This window comes from Chroicocephalus ridibundus, chromosome 1 (genome assembly GCF_963924245.1).
Source record: "Chroicocephalus ridibundus chromosome 1, bChrRid1.1, whole genome shotgun sequence".
In the NCBI taxonomy this organism is placed as follows: Eukaryota; Metazoa; Chordata; class Aves; order Charadriiformes; family Laridae; genus Chroicocephalus; species Chroicocephalus ridibundus.
The window spans coordinates 111,631,933-111,655,605 of NC_086284.1; the positions used below are offsets into that span (position 1 = coordinate 111,631,933).

The following is a 23,673-nucleotide window of genomic DNA, read 5'->3' on the forward strand; positions in this document are numbered from 1 at the left end:
GTTATTGTCTCTGGATCTTGCGAAAGTGTTTGGTCTCTGAGGTACCAAAGTCTACCACCCCTAGCCTTACGCCTAAAACTTATTAATCAGTTTAGAAATGGCTTTTCCAGTCCTTAACAGTTCTGAAATACTTCCAGGTAAGGTGGGGCTTGGAGGGGAGCATGACGGTGGGTAAGGGATGGGGACAAGATTGGGGGAAGTGGAACCCCAGAAGGGCCTGCCTGTGGCACTTTGAATGTTGCAGGGAAATTAAATATTGGTATGAGAAGGTTCTGCACTGTTGGGAAGGTACTGTTGGCCTCACCTGGGGAAAGGAGAGGAAACCAGATGAAAAGCAGAAAGCTGTTCTCTCTCCTGAGAAACATCTGTCACACCAGTGTTTTCAGCACTTTCAGAAGATAATAGTTACTTGGGCAGGGTTGTCCTAGTCTAAAATCGTTAGATGCTTCTAATAGTTTTGTGCAAGTGATAGGGTATTTAGTTGGGTTTTGTAGTCAATTAAACTAGACAGTTTGTAGCATAGGAAGACAGGCGTTTTTTTTACCTTCAGGAAAGGGTAGAGAAATCATTCACCTTCACTGTAGCAGAATCACATCTTGGTGATTTTGCTTCGAGGAACTCTCTTCAGAGAGGCTCCATCACTTCTCACCACCTTTCTAAAACAGCAAATATGGTTTGCTTACTATCTGGCAAGAAATTAAGATCCTACTCAATATTAACCAGATGTCAATATTAAAGTAATGTAACAGGGCTGTAGCCTGAAACTTTAGTCATGTTCTTTGGGGTTTTTTTATTTTTTTTAAAGCAACTGATGAGGATCTTCTCTCTTTTTGAAAATAACTTTGCATTGATTGAGTTGATATTAAATTTGAGGAGTTTTAGGAACTGTAATAAAAATGAAAATTAATATTTATGAAGCCTACAGAAGCATAGGCATGTTTAATGGGCACTTTCAGTAAATGTACATAACTTGTCCTGCTGCTGTAATTAGTACTGAGGTTTGCATTAAAATTTAGTAGCAAAGAGACAGCCGTATCTGACTCCATTTTTCTGGGATTCTTTCACAATGTGATTTTGTAATACTCAATCAGGTACATAAGACATGGTTTTCGGTTATTTGAAATCATTTTTCAGTTATTCAGAAATCACAAGGTCAAATGGAAAATTAACTTTATGTGGCAAGTTTATTGCCTCAAGAATTACCTAAGTATACATGCAAATATGCATGTCCTAAAAATCAGCACCAAGTCCACACCACAAGCAGTTTTGTTGTTTTATGAATTTTGCAATTATAATAAGAAAGTATTAACAAAATGTGCATAATGCCAGAGCAACTTAATGAAGTACTAATTTTTAATTAAAAACAGTGTGTGAACAGCAAGATTTTTTTTCCATCAGTCTTTACCAGTGCAACAGTTAAAATATGCCATGAAAATTACTGCTTCATTGTGTTGTTCCAGTACCAATATGATGAAAATTTTTAAGTGATTTGCACAAAATCAGAAAGTTATGTTAAGAAACCTGATCAATATATGCAGATTGTAGTTTAGTAAACAGCAATGCTGAGAGAAGCTTTTGAGTCAGCTAGCTGTTTTATATGGAATATAAAATATTCCATGTATATGTGGAATGCCAGATATCCCTTGAGTGATTACTGGAGTAAGGAATTCTCGTCTTCATGAGGAATTCATTCATTAGTTTTCTTTATCTCCTTATCCCAGCCTCTGCAACCATTTCAGAAAAGGCACCTTTTACTTGTAACAAATTATGTGGTGTATCATATTCTAGAATCCTTCCTGCGTCCAGAACAAGCACTCTGTAACACAAAAGCAGAAAGATTACAGGAGAAGAAAAATCAGCTCTTCAACCATATTTTCCAGTCCTAATAGAGATATCTCTGGATAATGGGAACTCTTGTTCGGAAGAAATATCATCGCACTAGGTAATTCATTGGCTTCTAAAGCTAGGAACTCCTGTATTAAAGCCTTTTGAAAATGGCATTTTTTCTTTATTGGTAAAAATGCTACAGTATAGTCCATGTACTCTGGACAACTAAGCGGTCTTAATAGTACCTTATACCTGTATCCTAGCAGGAAAAATATTAAATTAATTCTGTAATTAGAAGGGGGAAACAGAACACAGGTTATCGATATTTAATTAATACCGACAATGAAGTCTTTTGTGATACCTTGGATTGTACAGATACAAAGATACTAAGGTAAAAAGTGTTGGAGTATAAAATTTAGTAAGTCTGAAAACTGTTGCCTTTAAAAGAAACCATTTACTTTTTAAAATGTCTTACCAAAACATACTTACCTCTCTGAATCCATGACTGTATGTAACCTGTGGGCTATAGTTAATATTGTGCAGTTGTAAAACTCTTTTTTGATGGTGGACTGCACCAAGTTATCTGTTTCCATGTCAACAGAAGCTGTTGCCTCATCTAGGACCAGGATTTTTGTCTTTCGTAGCAAAACACGGGCCAGACAGACCAGCTGTCTCTGCCCAACACTGTTAAAAATACATTTGAGAAGGTCAGGTCAGGCACATAGAAGAAGGGAGAACAACATACATCTGAGATTACTGCGGAGCCTATTTGTTCTGTCTTTCTTAACAACACTTTATGCTTCTGAAAAGATTAGTGAAATGTGTTCACCTTGTTTAGGAAGTTTTGATTTCTTCTTGCTCAGCATACTAATAATAGTTAAAGTGTGACTTTTAAACACCTGTGACTGAACTTTGTACCGTAAACCTAGCCTTGCCTTCAGTTTCTATATTCACATTATAATAGACAGATTGAATACTAAACCACTTTTTAACAATGTTCAGTGTAAAAGTTTGGATACTCCTGTATCCAAATGTTAGCTGTGGTGTATGCGTTCTAGAAACTTCCTCCTGAAAATGATCTGTCAAAAAAATTCAAGTTGATATTCAGTATACTCTATTTAAGACCTGCCCCTTTGCCGCTGAAAGCTTGAGTATTTGTCTCCGAGAGCTTAGAGTCCTTTTATTTTGAGTGTCACCCTCCTTACAAAACTATGGGTTAATGTTTTACAAGGAAAAAATCAGTAGCTTTGCCTAAGCAGATAAAGCAAAGAATAAGCTCTCTGCAGTTTTTCCGTCTTTCCAGGTTTGGAGGGGATTTTTTTGTTTGGTTTTACTTTGTTGCTTTGGTGGGGTTTTTTTATTTGTTTTGTGGTTTTTGTTTGTTTGTTTTGGGGGGGGTTGGCTTGGGTTTTTTTGTTTTTCTTTTGTTCTGTTTTGCTGTTGTTTTTTTAATTTCAATAAATGAGCACTTTTCTATCCAAATCTAATTAGGTGGTGCATGAGTTGCCTGTCCCCCCCGGCCCCCCTTTACACCTACTGATACACTTGAGCTGAAAACAGTCTACTTCCTTGGCTTCCCATACAGCACAGGCCATAGGACTTTATACAGTTGTGACACTTTATACAGTACACCCCAATGAAACTCGTACGACCAGAATAATTCTACTTAGAATGATGGGAGAAGCGTCATTTTTATACTGATACTTTCTGAAGTAAATTCTCTGGAAAGAATGCATAGTTTTACAGTACCAGAAAATAACTGCAATAGCATGTTCTTGTTTATATACCTGAGATTTTCACCACCTTCTGAAATCTCATGAAGGAGCTTCTTTGGGAGTGACTGGACAAAATCCTTTAAGTCACACAGTTCCAGTACTTCCCACAGTTCAAGATCAGTGTGTTTTCCAAGTGGATCCAAATTTGACTGCAGTGTCCCAGAAAACAAGATGGGGTCCTAAATAACAGCAGAATGTGAGTGCGCAGTTCCAACACAAACCTAAAAGTCTGCCATAAATCCTTACATTAACATAGGGAACTGGGACAGACAATTTTGAAAATAAAGTTTGCAAGGGAAATTGTGACATTTGGAAGCTGGTGGATGAAAAGACAAAAATCATGTGGGATGCGTGTGCTCAGTTCTTCATTAAGGTGAAATGTAAAGAGCAAAAGATTTCGTATGCATTCTCTGTGTTATGGGTTCTGTGACTGACTAAAGACCTGCCCAGCACCTGGCAACCGCAACAATGTATGAATTATTACTGTTTGTGAAGCACTGGATACTACGTTCATGAGCACCGTTAAGAAAAATTAGAAGGCTATGATTTTAAGTCAAATATTCTTCCTTTCCTACAGGAAAGGTGACACATTCAGCAATAACAACAAAAGCAATTATTGCATAAATGAGCATCATGAGCTTCTGTGCACTGAATACGTCAGGGAATGTCTGGAAAAGTACACGTAGACTAGTACGTGCCAGGATGCATATGGGTCACATCCAGCACTTATGATTATAGAAACAAGCGTTCAGTAGTTAAGTCTAAACACTTTTTTTGTATGCACACAAAAGCTTTTTTCTTAAAAAGGCAAATTTAAGAAGTCAGTTCTTGACAACATATGAATACCTGCACAGATTTATAAACAGAACTGATTCTACTGGAGCTTTATGCCTCTGTCTGTCTCTTGGAAGCCTATGGACTTCAGGGCTTAATTTCTCAAAAAGAAAAAAAAAAAAGGAGTGTCTTGTATTAGTCAAAAAAACCCTAAATAATTATCTCTAAAACACGTCTCACCTGTGGAATAATGTTAAGATTTCCACGTAGGTCATGGAGTCCAATAGTTGATATATCAATTCCATCAATAATTATTTTGCCTTCAGAACCCTCTAGAACTCTAAACAAGCAATTTGTGAGTGTTGATTTACCAGCTCCTGTTCTTCCAACAATTCCAACCTGAAACAGAAAGTTTTCTGGTAAAGACTATAACTTTCCATGCTGCACATTCTATATGAAAAATGATTAGTGAATTCAGTTTCAGCTTTCAGTTCAAAACTTCAGTTTCTTTCACCCACATGCAATCCTATAGGTGGATAAAACTTTAAAGCTCACTTTTGGAACACGTGACTCACAATCACAGCTCCCCCTCAGAAGCTGTAAAAGCCTATGCCTGATTGAGTGGGAATCCTTTCTGTTACCCCTCCGTTTTGTCTAGCACTCCTCAGTTCAAACCAATGACTCTAAACTGGGTCTTGCTTGGTGTTTCTTGATCCCAAACAAAAGTTGATTAGCACTAATCTGGCAGCTGATTTTTCTACATATATATTCAGCACAGTGGACAAGAGGTTTAATTTCAAATTTGGATCTTCCTTAAAACTGCCGAATTCATAAAACATTATTTCAGTTTCTTACAGGGATAAGAATTTCTATGAAGTAGGATAAAATACTTTTCCTTTTCCCATTTGTCTTTTCTTTAATGTCTTACCCACTCAACATCTTCCCTGTATGATATCATCTTGCTGTATCTAATATTGGAGACTCCTCATATGAAATCTTTTTGAAGTAGAAAGTTGGGAAACATAATTTTATACCTCTGATTCATTCTTATTATATACATTACCTTCTCTTTACTCTGTGTCTGAAAAGAGACATCATTCAGGGCTAAACCAAGATCCTTCCTGTACTGAGCCTTGTAGTTAACAAACTCTATTATTCCTCTATCAGGCCACCCCACTGGTGGTCTTTTTGACATTATCCATGGTTTCTGGAATTAAAACCATTGGTATTTCAGCATATAACAGTAAAAATATTACAAGTTAATACAAACATTAGGAAAATTATATATATCTCTTCAAAAATCCCAGCAGGTTTAGGATAATTCCAATGCAACATAAGGGAAGAGCATACTTTCATGAACGCTGGGCAGAAACATTCTAGCTGTGTTTGTTAGGGGTTTTGGTTTTAGGTTGTGGGTTTTTTTTAACATCTTATACACCCATTTAAAAAAGTGCACTCAGTTTAACTGGGTAGTTGCTAATAGTCTGGTAACTGTGCCATCAATTGGCAGGAATCGAATTTAATCTGATGCCTAATTTCCCACATATTTAAAATGCATATTTTATGAGAAACATTTTGTTTTGAGGAGTAGGAGAGAACAGAAAGATGTGAACACAGGTTAAGAAACATAAACGTCGGGGAAGGGTAAAAGAGAATGAAGAAGTATGAATGTTTCCGAGACAGACCAAGGCTCTTATGCCTGGACATGGGCACTACTTTCAGAAAAGCACAATAATCAAGGTAAATTGGTTTGAAACAAATGCCTCTCCAGACATGAGGTGAGCAACAGTTGGTGGTCTGACAGGCCTCTCTTGCCCTCTTAAAATGCTCCTCTTGGTTGCACATAGCATAGAGAGTTCACCTGAGCTGTAGCTGCATTAGTCTTACTACAAAATCTATTGCTAAGAAGGATGCCAAGAAAATTACTGGTCAAAATAGGAATAAAACTGCTATGACTATAACTGTAATGAAGATGCTACACATTATTCTCAATGTGGAAAAAAAAAAGTATTTAATAACAAATTATAACGTACTATTACCACTCACCAATATTAAAGTTAATTTAAGTTAGTCATTTTCTATGCACATAAATTAAATATTCAGGAAGAATGCTCACCATTTCAAGAAGAATGCTTACCTCTTTATCCATTTTTGCGTATTCACAAACTCTTTCAATTGAAACTGCATTTGTCTCGATTTCACACGCTTTACGCACCCAAAAATTTAGACTCTGAATTATCTGAGGAAATAGTAGCATCATAGAATGTAAAAAACTGACTCTACTAGCATACAGCATACTGATTTCAAAACTTACCCTGAATTTAATCATCTCATAAGCTGGATGCTTAATCACTGAAGCCAAAAAGTGGACAGAAAATGATGGCACGCTGAATTAACGGTCACTTAGAAAATGACTGATCTCAGCATTACTCTGAGCACTTCTTGTCTGCTTTCAGACTGCCCAGTGGGTATTGTGATTTTCACTAACTTAACAGCTCCAGAAAACTGAAACTACTTCAAGATCAAGAGAAAGTGCACAGTAATTGTATGACATGTTGAAAGGAAAAACATACGCTTCATATTGTGGACACATTATTACACTATTCCCTATGTAAAGTAAGCTAGCAATATAGAACAAAGAATTTGTAAAGGAGATATGTGTTTGATCTACCACGTCTGCCAAATTCGTCATCTTCAAGCACTGGGAATGCTTCTGCAGACAGAATTGGTACCACTTCCATACTTCCATGGTATCAATTCTGTGGTGAAACATTCCCACTTCCATAGGAAAAAAGCGAGCCAAAAGAATTCTTAGAATCAACCGTTTTGAGATGCTGTATGTAACTAAATAAAGAATGGTGTCAATTTGACACCAGATGAAGGTGAAAAACCGTTGAGTACTTGTGACTGTACCACCAAGTATATGATGATATAAGAGGAGATTGTTCTGTCTCTGAATAATAGAAAATGGAACTCTTGTGAGTTGGGGGTGGTGTGGATATGCCATGACAGGTAATTGTCTATACATTTTTTTGTATTTCTACTCATTAGTATTTGTCAGCTGTGTTTCCGAAGCACTTACCACAGTGAGAATCTGGACACCACTAGTCTCCTAAACATCACAAAACTAAAGGAACTTGGGTGCTTGGTGTATACATAATACTTAAGATTTATTTTAACCAGCAATTTATCAATACAGTTTACCTTACTTCAAGACACATTTCAAATGAGATTCTTACATACCACTTTTACAAGGATAATGTCAAAGTAAATGTAAAAGTAAATAAACTTTTAAGTAACATTCAGTAAGTGAACAAGAACAAGAAATCAAATATGAAGTATAGTTGTACATGACTAGGCTTCTTACTTGGTTTAACAAAACACAAATAAATCACACCTAGTTTCATTAACTTGATTTTTAAATATGTTTTAATAATTATTATTTCTCCTAATTTCAGAAATGGAAAATTAATGTGACATTTCCCAGTTTTAATGGAATTCAAAGGAAAACTCTGTTCTGCCCATGGGATTTAGTTTCCTTGATGCCACCTTGTATATTCACCTACTCAACTTCATTGTATGTATTCTTCCCTTTTCATAGGCAATGTGGTAGCAGAAAAAAATGTATACTATTACTTACATTTAGAGCATAGGATATCGATAAACCCACTGTAGAAGAACTCACTGTATTTCCAGCCAGTACTACAAACAGTGCAGCAAAGAACACCATTAAATTTCCCAGAAATTCAAGCCTGACAGACAGCCACCTTTAGTAAATCAAGGCAAAGAAAGAAGTTAATTACATAAAATGTTTTTCATAGTATAGTGAACATATTGCTAATATAATGACTCTTTGAGATTGTTATAGTAGCAATTTACCCATTTTAAAAAAGAGCTAAGTAGTATCATTCCCCGTTTACAGATGGACTGGGAAGGGAATATGACATATCTAGAACTGGCAGCACTGCTAAAAAAAAATGCAGGTCTTTCAGCTCCTGGCTAGTGCTCCCTTCACTCATACTGCCTTCCTACTCTTCCGATCTGGAAAAGATTCAGGTATATGACTGAAAACCAGAATTGAAAATCTTCTTGGTTATCTCTGCATGTAACTGAACTGAATCGTAAAGGAAGGAGAAGAAATGGATTTATTTCCTTAAACTCAAGTTTCTACTCTCAAGACGTACCTGGTTCCTCTGGGCACAGACACCAGGTTGCTTCCACATGAACTATTGAAATCAAAATGTGATTTGTCCATAAGCTTGTAAGAAGAACTGTTAGTTGAAATGTAGTACAGTCCCCACTCATGACCTATTGGTAAACCGTTTTTTTGTTTGTTTTTTTTTCAATATTCTTGTCCTAGGCAGCACATGCATATTTTCTATAAACCTGCCAGTTTCTAGTACATAAAGAAGAAATCATCCTAGTGCTTGGACATAATCTATGCATTCATTACAAAGAGTGGTGGGCAAATTGCTTTTGTCCTTCTGTTTCTCAATGGGTTTGCGCTGACTAAAGGTAAACAGTTGTGGAATTCTACAGAAGGCAGTCTTAGTCACAGATGCAGAACTGCTCTAAAGTACCTGTTTGAGATGACGTTGTTGTAGAAGTAAACCAAGTTCTCATACACAACATCATTATTTTTTCTAATGAATCTCTCTTGGTGGCCAAATGCTCGAATTGTTGATCGCCCTACAAGAGTCTCACTGAAGTGGGAGATCACAGGAGAATGCGATGCTCCTGCAAGCCGTCGAATTTGTCGTGAACTCGCTATGTAGTATCGCTAATAAAACAGTACAGACAAAACGGACATTTTAAGTTGCTACAGGTTTTTTTTATATTGTTTAAAATATCTGCCATATTTATTTCCAGTTATCTGTTAAGTAATCCCTGTATATTTTGAATACGAAAAAGTTGGAAGTGTTTACACAGGAAAAAAACCACTCACAAACAGTACAGAAAAAAAGAATCTGTCTCTGGGGACGCACCAACATTGTAATGATGACATAACTGCAATACATAAATTACTGGAAAGGTTAAAATAGGATAAGATTATTTCCAAATTCTACAGAAAATGTGCTATACCACAATTAAAACTTCTATGTAAACTTTCAAATTAGAGCGTCCTGCTGCTTTCTCAGGTGAAAGTCAGCCTTTATTTCTTCAATGTAATGATGTCTGTATTTAAATTCCTTAGCAGAGACTGAAGCCAGACACTCTCTTCCTTCCTTGATATTCTTATTTTAAGAATCTTTGAAGGTCTTTAATCACTTTGAGCATCAAGAAACACGAATGCAGCCATTAGTCTTTCTGAAACGTTATTTTTTGTGTTCTCAGTAGCATGACTGACACTCTAGACAAAAAATAGCACAGGTAGTTCAGGCGTCATTCTATTTTATGTCTGCTGTTTCAGGGTTACCCTTCAACTTTTAACTTTCACTATAATATACACCCCATTTTTTCAGATAACTTCATCAAATTTCTTGGTGGGATCTATATCAACATTGTATCTTCCTAAGAAAAAGGAAAATCTAAAGAGAAAAATATAAGTTAAAAGTTCCCATGCATTACAGGATATGTTCAAGAAGTGTTCTAATTTCCTTTCAAGAAACCTGAAGATTTTTTTCTGAAAGCAATTTCAGATGTGTTCTGTATATATAAATATATATATATGTATGTTGGCGGGGGTGGGGGAGAGCGTTCACAATAAGGAATAATTTAAGCCTGTATCCTTGATTGTTTTGGACATTTCATCCACATACATCTAGAAACTCTTATACAAGCTTAATGCACTTACTTGGATAGTAAAATAAAAGTATCCCAGGGGAACAACTACCACTATGAACAGTGGTGAGGCAGATGCAATAACTAGAATGGTTCCAATAACATCTAGTGTACAATTTAGCCAAGTTCGTAAGTAGTAATGGAAACGTATGTCCACTATAAATAAGTCCTGTAACAATGCACAGAATAATTGAGATTTTGTGAGTAAATTACACTAAAAACTTCAAGAAAGCATCCTTTAAAAATAGAATCAAACTAAAATACCTTCAATAAAAATTAGTAGGATCCACCCTGATTATATCCTAATGAAATGCATTCTTATATCATTATTATTTGTCTAAATGTGCAATAGACATAATAGCTTTCAGACTAGTCATGGTATGTCAGAAACAGGCTCTTGATATTTTGCTACTCAATACTATTTAGCCTATGTAAAGCATATCAGACTGAAAAGGAGGCTAGGAATTCAAATCCTACCTCTTGTATACTCCTGTTAATAATTCTAGAAGTGTACTGAAATATTCCTAATCCCTTACTGCACATGGTAAAGCTTTTTCAAACCCAGTTTATAACATATTGCTACCAAAGACTAGGGGCTTGAGTGAAACCTAAATCAACTGATCTTTTAGTGTATTACATAAACGCTCTTCTAGAGAACACAGCCATCAACAGTCACTGTATTTGAAGTAATCAGTAATGCATTGCAACGATCTAGTTACAATGAGAGTGGAAATACTAAATTCATAGCAAATAACACTTGTATGTGTATTAGGAGGTTCCAATTAAAGCCAGAACAGTACAAAAATAGAAAATAACATTCCCTTTATGTCTATATTCTTCTGAGAATGTGAATTTAATGTATTAATTGATTTCAACAATAACATTTGATTCTGATATGCAATATACCATCTAAGAAAAATGTTTGTTTTTTTTTTAAAAACAGATCAGGTTTAGGTCTGGTAAACTTACACTGCAGGAATGGTCTTTGAGGAATGGCCTCCTAATTATCTTGATAGGTTCTATACAGCTTCTACTAATAACATATTTTGATGATTTTGTCAGAAAATAGCTTGAGACAGTTCTTTTAAGTTTCTATGCACTGAAACAGCTTTATATTGCTAGATATTGTATTCACTTGCTTTGATATCTTTAACTTTTCAACAATACTAAATGCAATTAAATCTGTAGTCACTCAAGCTTCATTTTCATAAAATAGAAAAAATGCATGAGTTTTCCCTTTACCTTTGTGAATCTATTGATGATCTGACCAACTGGATTAGTTTCAAAATGCTGAAGAGGAAGGTGCAATACGTTGTCTAACAGCTGATGATGCAATGCCCGAGAAGCAGACAGGGATCCCTTGGTAAGCACATAAGCACCACAGCAAACGAGAAGACCTTGTGAATGGATAAATTAAAAGACAGTATGAATGGCTGGGGAGAAAAAGGAGCTGGAGCTTGTTTCTGTTACTGTTTTCTACCACAGTGAGCAATCCAACAGTCGCACTTCATATCTTAGTTTTGCAAATGTACGTATTTGTATTTTGTTGATATATCTCACTAGTTCATAAGCATGTTTTTCCTGCAATTAAGTCTCTTATGCTAGCATGCCACTACACATCAACAGTGGTTTCCTTCCTCACTGAGATGCCAACATAACTTCATTAGGTTACACTTGGATGTCCCAAGAATTCACAGAAGTATCATAAAATTAAACAGCGTTTTCTTCTACACATCTGTATATCTCTTCTCCTCTTCCCAGGTTAAACCATTACACTGTATTGCATACAATTCTGTTTATGAAACAACCAGCATTATTTCTTTACTGAAACACATTCAGGCAGATTAGACTTGGCAAATGGTGAGAAAAGAGTCATAAATGCTCATCCTTGCCTTGTATGAGTCCCAGAAGTCCATAGATATGAAGTTTATAGTTTTGTGATTGTTTCCATTCTGAGAAATCACGAACTTTTGCTGTTTCTGTGGTCCAGGTGCTAAGCCACAAATTTTGTCCAATGGCTAGTGCGTTTTGTCCTAGATAAGTAGCTATGGTTAGCCACATCCATCGCCACTTGAAGGCTTGGAGGTATTTCAAAACAACTGACATTTTCATCTAAATATATATTAAAAAAAAATAATACATAAAGAAAGGAGTTACTCTGAAAATCATTATAATTGTTGAAGGCAAATACACATTATATAATGGGAATTGGATACATTGAATTCAGAATAAATCTAAATAATTTCTTAATTATATCTGATAACTTAGGTATATAAAATCACACCGTAAAACGGTTTCCACTCTCACTACACTCTGCTCTTTAATGATACACATCATAGGCAACTGTGCTTGTGACACTTTCCAGTGTCAGATTTTTAAAATCTTATATATGTAGATTATGCAAAACAAACAAAAACAAAACAACAAACAAAAACAAACCAAAACCCCAACCAACCAAACAAACAGAAGTGCTATTTCTGGGAAGTTTGTATGAAGCAAATCTTACTCTAATCATCACTGGAGCAAGAAAGTTTAGAACTGTCATTCCGGGCTACTAGAACCAAGCAAATTATTGTCAGCAGGAGAAAGTTCTTATTCTTGGTGTACACAAGAACCGATGGGGCTAAACTCAGCTAGGCCGCTTGAAAGGAAGAACTGGTAGAAGCAGAATAGTGACAGATTCTTGGATTTCATTACAGGGTCTGGAGTGAAATAAACTCTAGTTGGCCCAAAGTTTTCTGTCTCTTCTGCAAACTCATTTTTTTCAAGCGCCTATTTTTACCATCTTGCTAGAAACTCATACCTTCTTTCCCTCTTCACCCCCCACCCCTTTTTATTATAATTCAACTATAGCTTCCCAGGAAGTTTTGTCATTATCCATACCCTGTTTCTTGTTCTTTTCCCTCTTCCTAACAACTGGCAGAATTTTTTAATGGAGACTGCAGAAAGTGTGCTTTTCACATAAAACAATACTGCAGCAGTATTACTATGCAAAATTTCTAGTCTCTGCTCCAGGACACAGGTATTTACACTTCCTAAAGTTAAGACAAACAGAATGTTTTTCTAATAGAAGAAAAAGCTTTTTTAATCTTCTTCTTTCTGAACTACGCAGAACAGGCTGGACCTAGGTGTAATATTAAAATACAGCCAGTAACACATCATCAAAATAGCAAATCTCAGACTGCATACTGAAAATTCGGTAAAAACCTGTAAGATTTATTTTTGATTCAGTAATGAGATGTCAGGCAACCTTAACAATAAACAGAAAACTGCAACTGCAAAATAATACATTTTTATAAAAACAAACGTCAAAGCCTTTTCTATTAGTGATATACTTACGCCACCAGTAGCAACTTTTTCTTTTTTGTTAGTCAGTATTTTCGATTGATCAAAGGAAGAACTGCAAATAAGAAACACTTTCAAATCCTCTTGTGAATCGTCATACAAAGAATATATCCATTATTCCCAAGCAAAAATGGATACTATAAAATCTTGTACATTTTTCCCATGGAGACGCAAACTGTCTTCAGCTGTTCTGTTTTTGTTCTTAGAATAAAATTACGGTCAGAAGACAACTCTAGGTATGTCCTTTTCATTTCTTGCATGAATATGTGTAGGTAAAACTGAACTTGCCTTGCATAGGCTTCAGCTAGCGATGTAAGACTGCCCTTTTCTGAGGCATATAAATGTGGTGCAACTTGGGTCTCAGCCCTTGTCTGGGCCCAGGATAAGGGCTTACTATTTGACACATCCAATTCTACTAATTCTTGAACAGGGTGGTTAATTTAACTGTCCTGCATTGTCTGAACTTGCTAGGTTGAGTGTATTCTACAGCATCTTTATGCTATCTTCCACAACTGCAAATATACCACTACGGTGCTTTACAAATTGATCTAGGAGGTCATTCAACTTTTTGAAAGCCCAGAAGTTTTCTTAAAGGTGGAAAAAGACAAATCAATGTTACACGGGAAAAACAAAGAGCATAAACCAGTTGTTAATACACTAAAAAGTCAAATTGCTGCCAGGGAATTGTGGGTACATCCACATCAGTGACTTCAGTTGCTCTTCTGAAAGTCCCCTTCATTCCTGCTTAGTGTACTTTTGCTCACACAGTGAAGCAGTCCATAAACTGAACCTCTTGAACTTGTGCAGCACTTTAACAGGATTTCTTTTGTATAAAGCGAAACCAGAAAATGATCTTCAGATGCATGTTCTCCAGGCAACTGCTAATGGGCATTCAGGCTTAACCCATGTTTACACAGTGAAGGACAGCAGCACAGCCTTCAGCTCTTAGGGTTGTTCTAGCATTGCATCAGTTAAGCAATGGCTATTCTTTTTTTAAAAAAATACTTACTCTTTATGCTTCAGCAGCTCTCTTTGTTGCAGACTCCTGCCCAGCTGGCCCTTTTCTTTTGAAGAACTCACTATAACAGAAAAAAAATGGAAAAATCTTTTCAATATTACACCATGAGTAGACAGGTACAGTACAAGAGTTAGAAATTAAAAATGGCGACAAGATGATGAACGGGGATACTTTAAATTATGAACTCCTTAAGTCGACCTAATCTTGGGACAGCTACTACACAAGACAGACACATTTAAGACCAAATGCTACAACTGTGACAGCAGGTATATCTCCCCTATGAGCCCAGAGTCGCTTTGGAATCGCATTCTTCCTTAGTGAAAGTATTAGTATCCCTGCAAACATTAACATTAGTGTTTATCTCAAAGTATTCTTGCATCATGGCTGGAAAACTGAGCTTGCTGTTCTTTGCATTTTAATGAAAGGATTCAAAACACTTTTCTTTCAGGAATGGATTTTTTTCCTCTTTTTCATATTCGATGTTATTTTTGTGAACAGATCTGTCAAGATAAAGATATGTTTTCTACAACCATCCATCTTGATGAATGTACCTCTGCTGTATAATTTTGTATTGCAACACATTTCGTGCTGTTTCTTCTCCTCATCACTTTGGTCCCCCTTCCCTCTCTTTATTACCCTTCATGAATAATAAAGGTCTCCTTACATGGCTACCTCACAGTTTCATCCCAACACAGCTACCTCAAGACTTCTCACTGCTGCCGTTTGCAAATTTGCCATTCTGTCCTTCCACTCCTCCCTGTCAACCCTAGAAATATTTGAGAGTGCTGGCTCCAGTATAGGGCCTGAATTAATAAGCCCCCCAGACTGCATTGTACTTACTAGAGGCTCAGTTTAGAGTTGCTAAGCTAACTGGAAACTAGCATTATAAACATCTGCAGTCATCTACCTGTTTTAGGACTCTTTTGTGTCATGTGGAGGGGTTCTTTCTCTCAAAATTCAATAACCACAATTAAACTACTCCTGAAGTATATGATGAAAACAGGTCAAACAGACTGCATTGTCAATGTACCTGTTTGTTTCCCACAACTCTATAAAGAGCACACATTGAACAACCCAGGTACAGAAGTAAGTTTGTTCCAAACCATGTGAATGTTTTGTAAGTATGCTTTTTTAAGGTACTATGCAGTATTTTTTTGTTTATGCTGTCTACTTGTTGGCTGGAAGTATTTCATAGGAGTATTAAAAGTTTCTTTTTTTTTTTCCTCCTACAAATGGACCATATTCTCCTACTAGTTCTGCTGTGCTCCTTGATTACAGCAGTCTAAGGTGATGGAACTAGGAAATATAAAACAAGACATAATCATTGACACTGCAAGATTAATTTGAAATATCCATAATTTTTGGACATTTCAAATGTCCATAATATCACCAATTATTTATTGGGTGATAAATCCTTAGCAGAATCAGGTAACTTTACCAGGTAATTAATACAGTATGTAAAATTAGAAAACAGTTCCATAAAGCACCTTTATCATACATCCATTAGTTGAAAGAGTAAACCATTTAATCTCAAGACATTAAAACCTGAGTTTTTTTCAGTTTACAACCTATAATTCTATACCAAAACATAGACAGGAATGCTCTACATTTTCCAGCAATTATTCTACTCATTCCCAGCAAGGGGAGCAGGAATATTTTGAGAAGCTTGCATGAAAAGAAAAACTACTAAGCAAACACAGTATACGAATTTTCTCACCTTCCATTGGGGTTGCGTCTTCCCTTGTGTGCTCTGCACTGAAGACTTGAATAAACTCAGCAAAATTAGCACTCTTTGAAATGAGTTCTTGGTAGGTCCCCATTTGACTGATTCTGCCCTCGTCCATTACTATTATAAGATCAGTGTGAGGCAGGAGCGTTAGGGTATGGGTCACCAATATTCGAGTCTGAAACACAATGTTTTCCATTTTACCATATATATACAAAGCTTATATTGAAAGTAGACATTATACTATGATAACTGGAATAGTGTAATGGAATTTTTCTGTGATTTTGTGCATTTATTTGTCTACTTTATTATTGTTATTGTTATTTGTTGCCTACTTTGCCACTTTACTCTTTTAATTGCTGATTGTAATTACTTTATGTTTATAGCTACTTGCTATTACTTGTACTTAACCTGTTTCTTAATGTGTATCTTCTGCTCAGGAATGGCTTAGATTAGGTTTTAAAGAGATGAGGTAGATACTACAGCTTTTAATGTACTGCATATAGTTTGATAGTCTCAATATTAAAATCTGCTTACAAGTGTACCATTACTAGAGTTCTTGCTTCTGCCAGATACTTATAACCCATGGGGCAGGTAAGTTAAGAAAAGGGAGAAGGGAGAGAGGGCGAGTGAAAGACATTTACTTCACAGTAAGTAACATATTCATAATAGTAAGTATTTCATAGCAATGCACGTGTTTTGCAGGCATTGGCCAGTGAGAATAATCGGTACTAATTCATAACACTGAGGAGAGATTTTTTACAAGCTATCTTACCTTCCCACATGAACAGTTTTTAAATGGGAGAATCTATTCCTTCTGATTCCACTTTCCCCTTCCTTTGTTCGACAAAACTACCGGCTGTAAGTTATTTACTGCAGTGAGGCATCAAGAGTGACCGTAAGGGCTCGACCCTGCCCTCCATATGCAGACCACAGCACTCCTCAAAAACTGGCAGTAAAGAAGAAATTAGCAAATATTACATGAATTTTTCAGACTCCCAGGTAAGTAAGGCCAGCTCTCAATCTTTTTTTCAGTCTGTGCTATGTATACCCAACAGGCTTTGAATTGGCACAATCAGCTGTGCTTTTTATTTAGCCTCTTTATTCAAAATGATTTTCATCAACACACTAGGTAACACATGAACTATTGCAGAATGACTGGGACTTTTACTGTGTCTGTTGTACTGTACAAAGCAGTTCATCCCCAAATTGAAAGGAAGCCACCCTACTTTACCTTGCTTTTTAGGAGACCTGAAGGCCCAATTAGCTTCTCAAAAAGGTGTTTCCCAACATGTACATCTACAGCAGACAGGGGGTCATCCAGAAGATACAAGTCAGCATTGCTGTACACAGCTCTAGCAAGACTCACTCTCTGCTTCTGCCCTCCACTTATATTGACACCCTAAGAAAAGAAAGCCAAAATAATCCACACTGAAATATAAAATACTAAAGAAGACCAGGGTATCACACTCAGTCTCATCATTATTTTTTTCAGGTAATCAAAGTAAATTTTATAGTAGAACTGAAAATAGAAAATTGGATTTTCAAGTAATTAGAGCAAAGTTTGAGCTCTGTTGATTAAATTCCCACTCCAAAACGGGCAAATGCAAGGTACTTCAGAAAATTAAAAAATAACTATTATTTACAGTCATACAGACATTTTTACAATATAGAGGAAACCCTTGGAGAACAAGACAGGGCTGACTCAAACCGCTGCATAGAAAAGAGCCTTTTTAAAAATGAGTAAGAGTTCGGAGCTTTAACAGAAGTTAAGTTCAAAGTAAGCTAGCTAAGTAGGGAGGTGGACTAGATGTACTTGGCTAAGAACTGATTAGTCGTCAGTGTAAATTACCAAATAGATAATATATAAAACATGAAAGACATAACTTATTGCATCATTTCTGACACCTTGAATTCTCACCCTTTCTCCAATCTCTGTTTGGTCTCCATTCGGTAACTGTTCCAAATCTGGCAGTAAAGCACAAGACTCTAAAACAAGTTCGTAGTATGGCCTATTTAGATTTGCACCAAAGAGAATATTTTCTTGTAAACTGTCATTTTGAATCCAAGCCTGCTGAGAAACGTATGCCACTGAACCCTAAAAAGAATTGTAAACATTTTTTTCACTTGTGCTTTCTGAATATAGAAAAAATAGCATTTAAATTACATTTGAAATTCCAGCTTTACCTCAAAGTAACCAGTAATTACTTCCAAAACTTAAGCATTATTAAACTGTTAAAATTTTGACTAAGTCAGGTAATAAAAACCTGTTGAATATTCCTTTATAACAGCTTGCCTATAATTATTATAAGAGGACAGACTTTGAATAAGACTGACAGAGCTGGGACATATATTGAGCAGTCTTTTCAGGGAAATACCTCAGTGACAAACAGCCATCCATTGTAAGATTTATATACAGCAAAATGAGTCTGTATGAGGTATAACAAAATACAGCTTGATTGTTTGTATTTTTACATAGTATGCTACAGAATGTGTCAGCCATTAGAAATTAAGGTTACAGGATAGGAATAATATCTAGAAATGCTCTTAGATATTTTCTTACATTAGGCTACATGCCCTGTGAAATCTATTAATTTTACAATAAATTTAAAGTATAGAGACACTGGTTGGGTATATGCCTTCCTTATTAGATTCTACACAGCTGATCATTTTCCTATTAATTACTACTCTCAGATTAAGGACACCTCAACTTCATATTCTTCCCCCATCCCCTAACAGTGACAGGATGTTGTACTAGATTTGTACAAGAGTGGATTCTAGTTCAGCACTTATTTTCAAGGCTGATACACTTTTTCAACATGGCCACATCCACTTGCAACAAGATTAACTGATATTGTGCTTATCCATTGGTATTTATTGTCTCAAGCACTGTAGTCTATCATCAGAGGTTAACTTTCTCCGTATCTATAATTTATAAACAAGTTCCCTAAACTCTGTTCTGTGATGGGGACTTTCATTGCTCTATGTAACTACAAGAAAAGTTAAGCTACAGGGTTTCCTATCACTAGGAGTGCCAGCATCTTTATTCCATGTCTGAATTATATAGATTATAAAAAAATGAAAATAGCTTGGCAATCACTTAGGTTGAAAAATTGTTACACTGTTAACAAAGTGTCACTGTGTTACTTTTCTTTGAAGACTTAAGAAGCTGGAGCTAGCCTTGACAGTATTTCTACATAAATAGCTGAGGAGGAAAAATGGCATTTTCAAAAGCACTTCTGCTAATCTAGGTATTGAGGAGTGGGGCAGGGTAGGAGGACACGGACAGACTATCTTACTCTTCTCTGAACTGTTCCTTCAAGTTTCTCCATTTCTCCGAGAATAGCAGAAAGAAAAGATGACTTTCCAGATCCAACCTGTCCCACAACAGCAACTAAAGAGCCTTCAGGAATGCTGACACTCAAGCTGGAAATATTGAGGAAGACAAATTAGTTATCTTCTTTGTAAATACTCCATGATGTATGGGTTGTGGTCACTGTAAGAAAGAAATGCTCTATTTTACCCTCAGAACGATGAGAAATTAGTACTTAAGTTTGCAATTATTTTGACTATGTACCGTTCAGAAACTTGCAATAATGGCTTTAAGTATAAATTTATTTTTCTGCAAGTTAAGAGGTTGTACTTTCATCTGGTCACAATAAAATCAAATGGGAGATAGTCTAACCAATAGTCAACCAGCGGTGTTATTGTATTCTTCTCAGGCCTGTGGTTCACATTTCATCTTACTCTGATCATCAACTGGTAGACTTCTCATGTAGCATCTACTGTAGCCAGGGTGTGAAAGGGAAGTGTGTCTTAAGGAAAAAAAATAGCTATTCTGGTAAATAAAAGCTGCCCTTCATTATCTGCATATTTTGCTGTCAAAATAAGTACAATATGTACTCGCAAACTTTAGCATACAGGGACAGCCACGTGAACTGATCACTATATCTGTACTCTATGCTATCTGGACCTAAGTGTGTTCTGATTTGAAGGCGCACTTCTAAGATATGCACGGTCCCTTCAGACTCAAGCTTGGAGCACAAATGAGGTAGAGAAAAACTGTACCCAGAGACTATACCAGACTTTAATGAAGTCTGTGTATGATGCTGAAAGCAGCTCATACCTGGATACTATACCGCAGGCTGCGACGGCTGAGATGTGAATACTCAATGTCACGTTATGGGAATCAACCCCCTCAGTCCTGAGAGGAACAGGGCAGCCAGTGTGGTGAGAGGGTTAGACTGGGTGGGTCGTAACATCTTAGTAAAATTTAACGGCTGTATAGAGCTTATCAATAGGTTCATCGTTCCACTCCAGAGCTTGGTTACTCCATTTCCTTACTAACCCTCCCATGTGTTCGCTGTGTAGCAGTTTAGCTTAATTTACACCTAAGAAATACCTTGTTAAGAAATGACAAACAAAAAGAGGGATGTTTTCAGGTAAGAGAGTCCACTATGAGAAAAGCAAAATTTTTGTTTGTTTGCTCTTTTGAAAGGAAGCCACAGCCCAATTTTAAGATCAGCATTCAATACAAGGCTGCATGAACTACCTTAACTTACTTGTAGGCAATATAAAATGCTACACTGACAAAAGGGCATCTTGCCAGTTAATGCTCCCCAAAATGCATTTCAGGAAAAAATAATATTGCAGTTAAATCTCCCTTGTGCAAACTGAGGAGGGAGGTGGGAAGGGAAGGAGGGAGGAAGAACACTGGCTTCCCATAGCACTTATACAGTGCTATGTTGGAGACCATGCACTTTTATATGGCCTCTCTTGGAGCATCAGGGATACCATGACAGGTTTGACTTTCCAGACTACACTGATCATATGGAATACTCTGTAAAGAATAACTGATGTTCCTTTTGATATGTAACATCATGAACTAGTCTGAATCAGAATACATTAAACCTGAACAAAATCTCTATATGCATCACATTCTGCGAAAGGAGCTCATAACGATAAGTAAGAAATATCTCACTTTTTTAAGACTGGTAGTCCATTTTTTTCCCAGCGGAAAGAAGCACCAATAAAGCCAACAGCATGATCTGTTGCAGTAAAGAAAAAAGAGCAAAAAGTTGCTAATCCATCCCCTCAGTTAAGTTTCTTAATGATCATCCATACAAACCCGTGACCAATTAAAAATGAATAATGACTGCTTACTTCCGCTATAGCTTGTATTGACATCCTCAGGGTCGAGATCCTCAGCACACAGAAAATCCTCTAAACGGCTCAGAGAAACTTTGGTCTGCAAGATGAACATATATATATATAAAAAAAAATATATAAAATATTTATAACATGCCTGTACTCCCTAATATGGAAAAATATATTATTTGTGTTATTTTAAGATAGACAAAAATGGTGTTTAGGTATTTAAAAAATATTTTCCTTAAGGTACTAAACAATCTAAAGTCATAAATAAGTGTATTTTTTTTCCTGAGGTAGTTACAAAGTAACAGAGCATGCTTGACATAGCCAATGTTGTAAAATATAGTAAATCCTTGAATGTCCGGTTCCCCTTACTCAATTAGTTTGTTTTCATAAACTTGTGATGAAAACACTTTAGCCCTCTTTTTTTAAAACAAAATGAAACAAAACAAAACAACTAGTGCACAGTGACTCTCTTCATATACAGAAGAAAGACAACATTTCACTGCGAGTGCATCATGAGATGTCCATCACTGTGCTGTGACAAAGTGAGATGAAATTATACTTCTGCTAATTTTTAAGCTATTACAAGTAAACCTTAGGAAAAGACAAGGTTTTGATCTTACAGTATGCTAACCATAAATGAAATCAAATTAGGATGAGTATCTGCTCACAGTGGTTCCCTTCTTTACAAAAAGTTGAGTTGTGTACAAGCTATGACAGAGTCCATTCGTGAGCAGCTCATATACCAATAACAGAGTGTTAAAAGCTAGAAGTTCCCAACTCATGGTAACCCCACTGGTGTACCATTAGGTTTGAAGGTTGCTGATAAAGTATCCTCAGTAGCTCTACTCCTTTTTTCTCTACTTCCTTCAGTGGTGACTTGAGAAAAACAGCATTGTAGAGTCCACAATGGGCGTCCCCTACTTGGTACCAAGGGTTCCAATATATAACAATGGCTGAGCGATTTAAACATGTGCAGCCCAAATTGTTCTTACTTTATCTTTGGTGGACTATGAAGAAGAGAAGTTGAGAGAGTAGGAGCAGAAGTTTAGTCTAGCCCACTGAAGGAAGAAAAGTGAGAAACAGAAAGCTCAGTCACAATTAGATGTGCTACCCAATTTTCATTCTACTTAAAAGACTGAGAGTCATCCTTTGAACCGCCTTCATGCTTCTCATTCCACAAAAATACTGTGTGGTTTCATCTCAATAAAATGTAACTTAAAATAATAAAATGACTGAATCACTCCTAAAAATAGATGAAACATGACAGAGTATAAACATCAGCCTTTTATAGCACTTGTTCATAATATGCTTACCTGGGCTACAGCAGAGATCACAGATGGTAAATCAAACAAAGGCAGTCGCAAAATGTTAAATAAAGAAATAGATGTAAAAGCTTTAGTTGCTGTTAAAACATTCTCTTTGTCCAGATGAAAGAAGACTCCAAATGTAACCAATGAGACCTTTTAAATAAAAAAAGAGAGATATATCCAGAAGCAAAATCACATTACAACTAAAATTTATACACAGATACTATTTTTGTTTGCATTTGAAAGGTGAAGAAACACATTTCTGCTCATGTATAAACTCTGTAACTACTGCACATGGAAATCATTGCATAGCTGCTATATTGAGTGAAGGAATACTATAATTTTAGTGAGCAAAAAACATGGCTACTGTGTTTGACCCAACCAGATACATATGAAACTGTATGAAGTAATCTTCCCATCTCAGCATATGGCCTTGTTGAACCTCATACCATTCTGAAGAGTTTATAGCCATCCAATGCAACGCTCCAGTTGTGAAAGTCACCTCAGCATGTTTCTGTGATTGCAACTAAATCATAGTTTTCCAGCTGCACAATGGCTTCCAACTCCTCCTCTTTGTTGCCCATGCTGTGTGCATTGCTGTAAATGCACTTCAGTTGAGCTATTGATCCCACCACTTTTTTGGAGGAAGAAGCCCTAATTCCTATGTGATTGTTCTCAGGAGCTTCCATGGTTTCTAACACATCAATAACCCTTTCATCTTTGCTGACGTATGGACCTCCATCCCTGCCTCCACTGAGATGGCAGAGCAAAGGACACCACTAGCACGCCATCCCTCAAATATTGGTGTGCTGCCCCCAGGCTTATCTCTACCGAGCCTGGCTTTACCCCTTTCCCCCTTCAAATCTAGTTTAAAGTTCTTCAGTGAGCCCTGCTAACTCCCATTCAAAGATCCTTTTCCCCCTTTGAGACAGGTGTACCCCATCTGTCACCAGCAGGTCTGGT

General features: G+C 36.4%; 1 protein-coding gene across 3 annotated transcripts in view; it reads right to left on the reverse strand.

Annotated features, from left to right (window-relative positions):
- Positions 1 to 1,253: 1,253 nt before the first annotated feature.
- LOC134521293 (multidrug resistance-associated protein 1-like) overlaps positions 1,254 to 23,673 on the reverse strand; it is a 37,867-nt gene continuing 15,447 nt past the window's right edge. The window contains exons 10-30 of one of the 3 annotated variants that reach the window (XM_063347520.1): positions 22,717 to 22,863; positions 21,410 to 21,494; positions 21,228 to 21,294; positions 20,373 to 20,450; positions 19,546 to 19,672; positions 18,168 to 18,344; positions 17,481 to 17,648; positions 16,238 to 16,424; positions 14,512 to 14,581; positions 13,497 to 13,557; positions 12,050 to 12,269; positions 11,400 to 11,554; positions 10,171 to 10,326; positions 8,957 to 9,156; positions 8,017 to 8,143; positions 6,514 to 6,615; positions 5,440 to 5,583; positions 4,617 to 4,775; positions 3,615 to 3,781; positions 2,317 to 2,511; positions 1,254 to 1,816 (exon numbers count right to left, since the gene is read on the reverse strand). In XM_063347520.1, the coding sequence (XP_063203590.1) occupies positions 1,705 to 1,816; positions 2,317 to 2,511; positions 3,615 to 3,781; positions 4,617 to 4,775; positions 5,440 to 5,583; positions 6,514 to 6,615; positions 8,017 to 8,143; positions 8,957 to 9,156; positions 10,171 to 10,326; positions 11,400 to 11,554; positions 12,050 to 12,269; positions 13,497 to 13,557; positions 14,512 to 14,581; positions 16,238 to 16,424; positions 17,481 to 17,648; positions 18,168 to 18,344; positions 19,546 to 19,672; positions 20,373 to 20,450; positions 21,228 to 21,294; positions 21,410 to 21,494; positions 22,717 to 22,863 (2,904 nt within the window). In that variant the 3' untranslated portion in view covers positions 1,254 to 1,704. The remainder of the gene's footprint in view (positions 1,817 to 2,316; positions 2,512 to 3,614; positions 3,782 to 4,616; positions 4,776 to 5,439; positions 5,584 to 6,513; positions 6,616 to 8,016; positions 8,144 to 8,956; positions 9,157 to 10,170; positions 10,327 to 11,399; positions 11,555 to 12,049; positions 12,270 to 13,496; positions 13,558 to 14,511; positions 14,582 to 16,237; positions 16,425 to 17,480; positions 17,649 to 18,167; positions 18,345 to 19,545; positions 19,673 to 20,372; positions 20,451 to 21,227; positions 21,295 to 21,409; positions 21,495 to 22,716; positions 22,864 to 23,673) is intronic. The other 2 variants (XM_063347525.1, XM_063347536.1) reach the window with 2 other exon arrangements.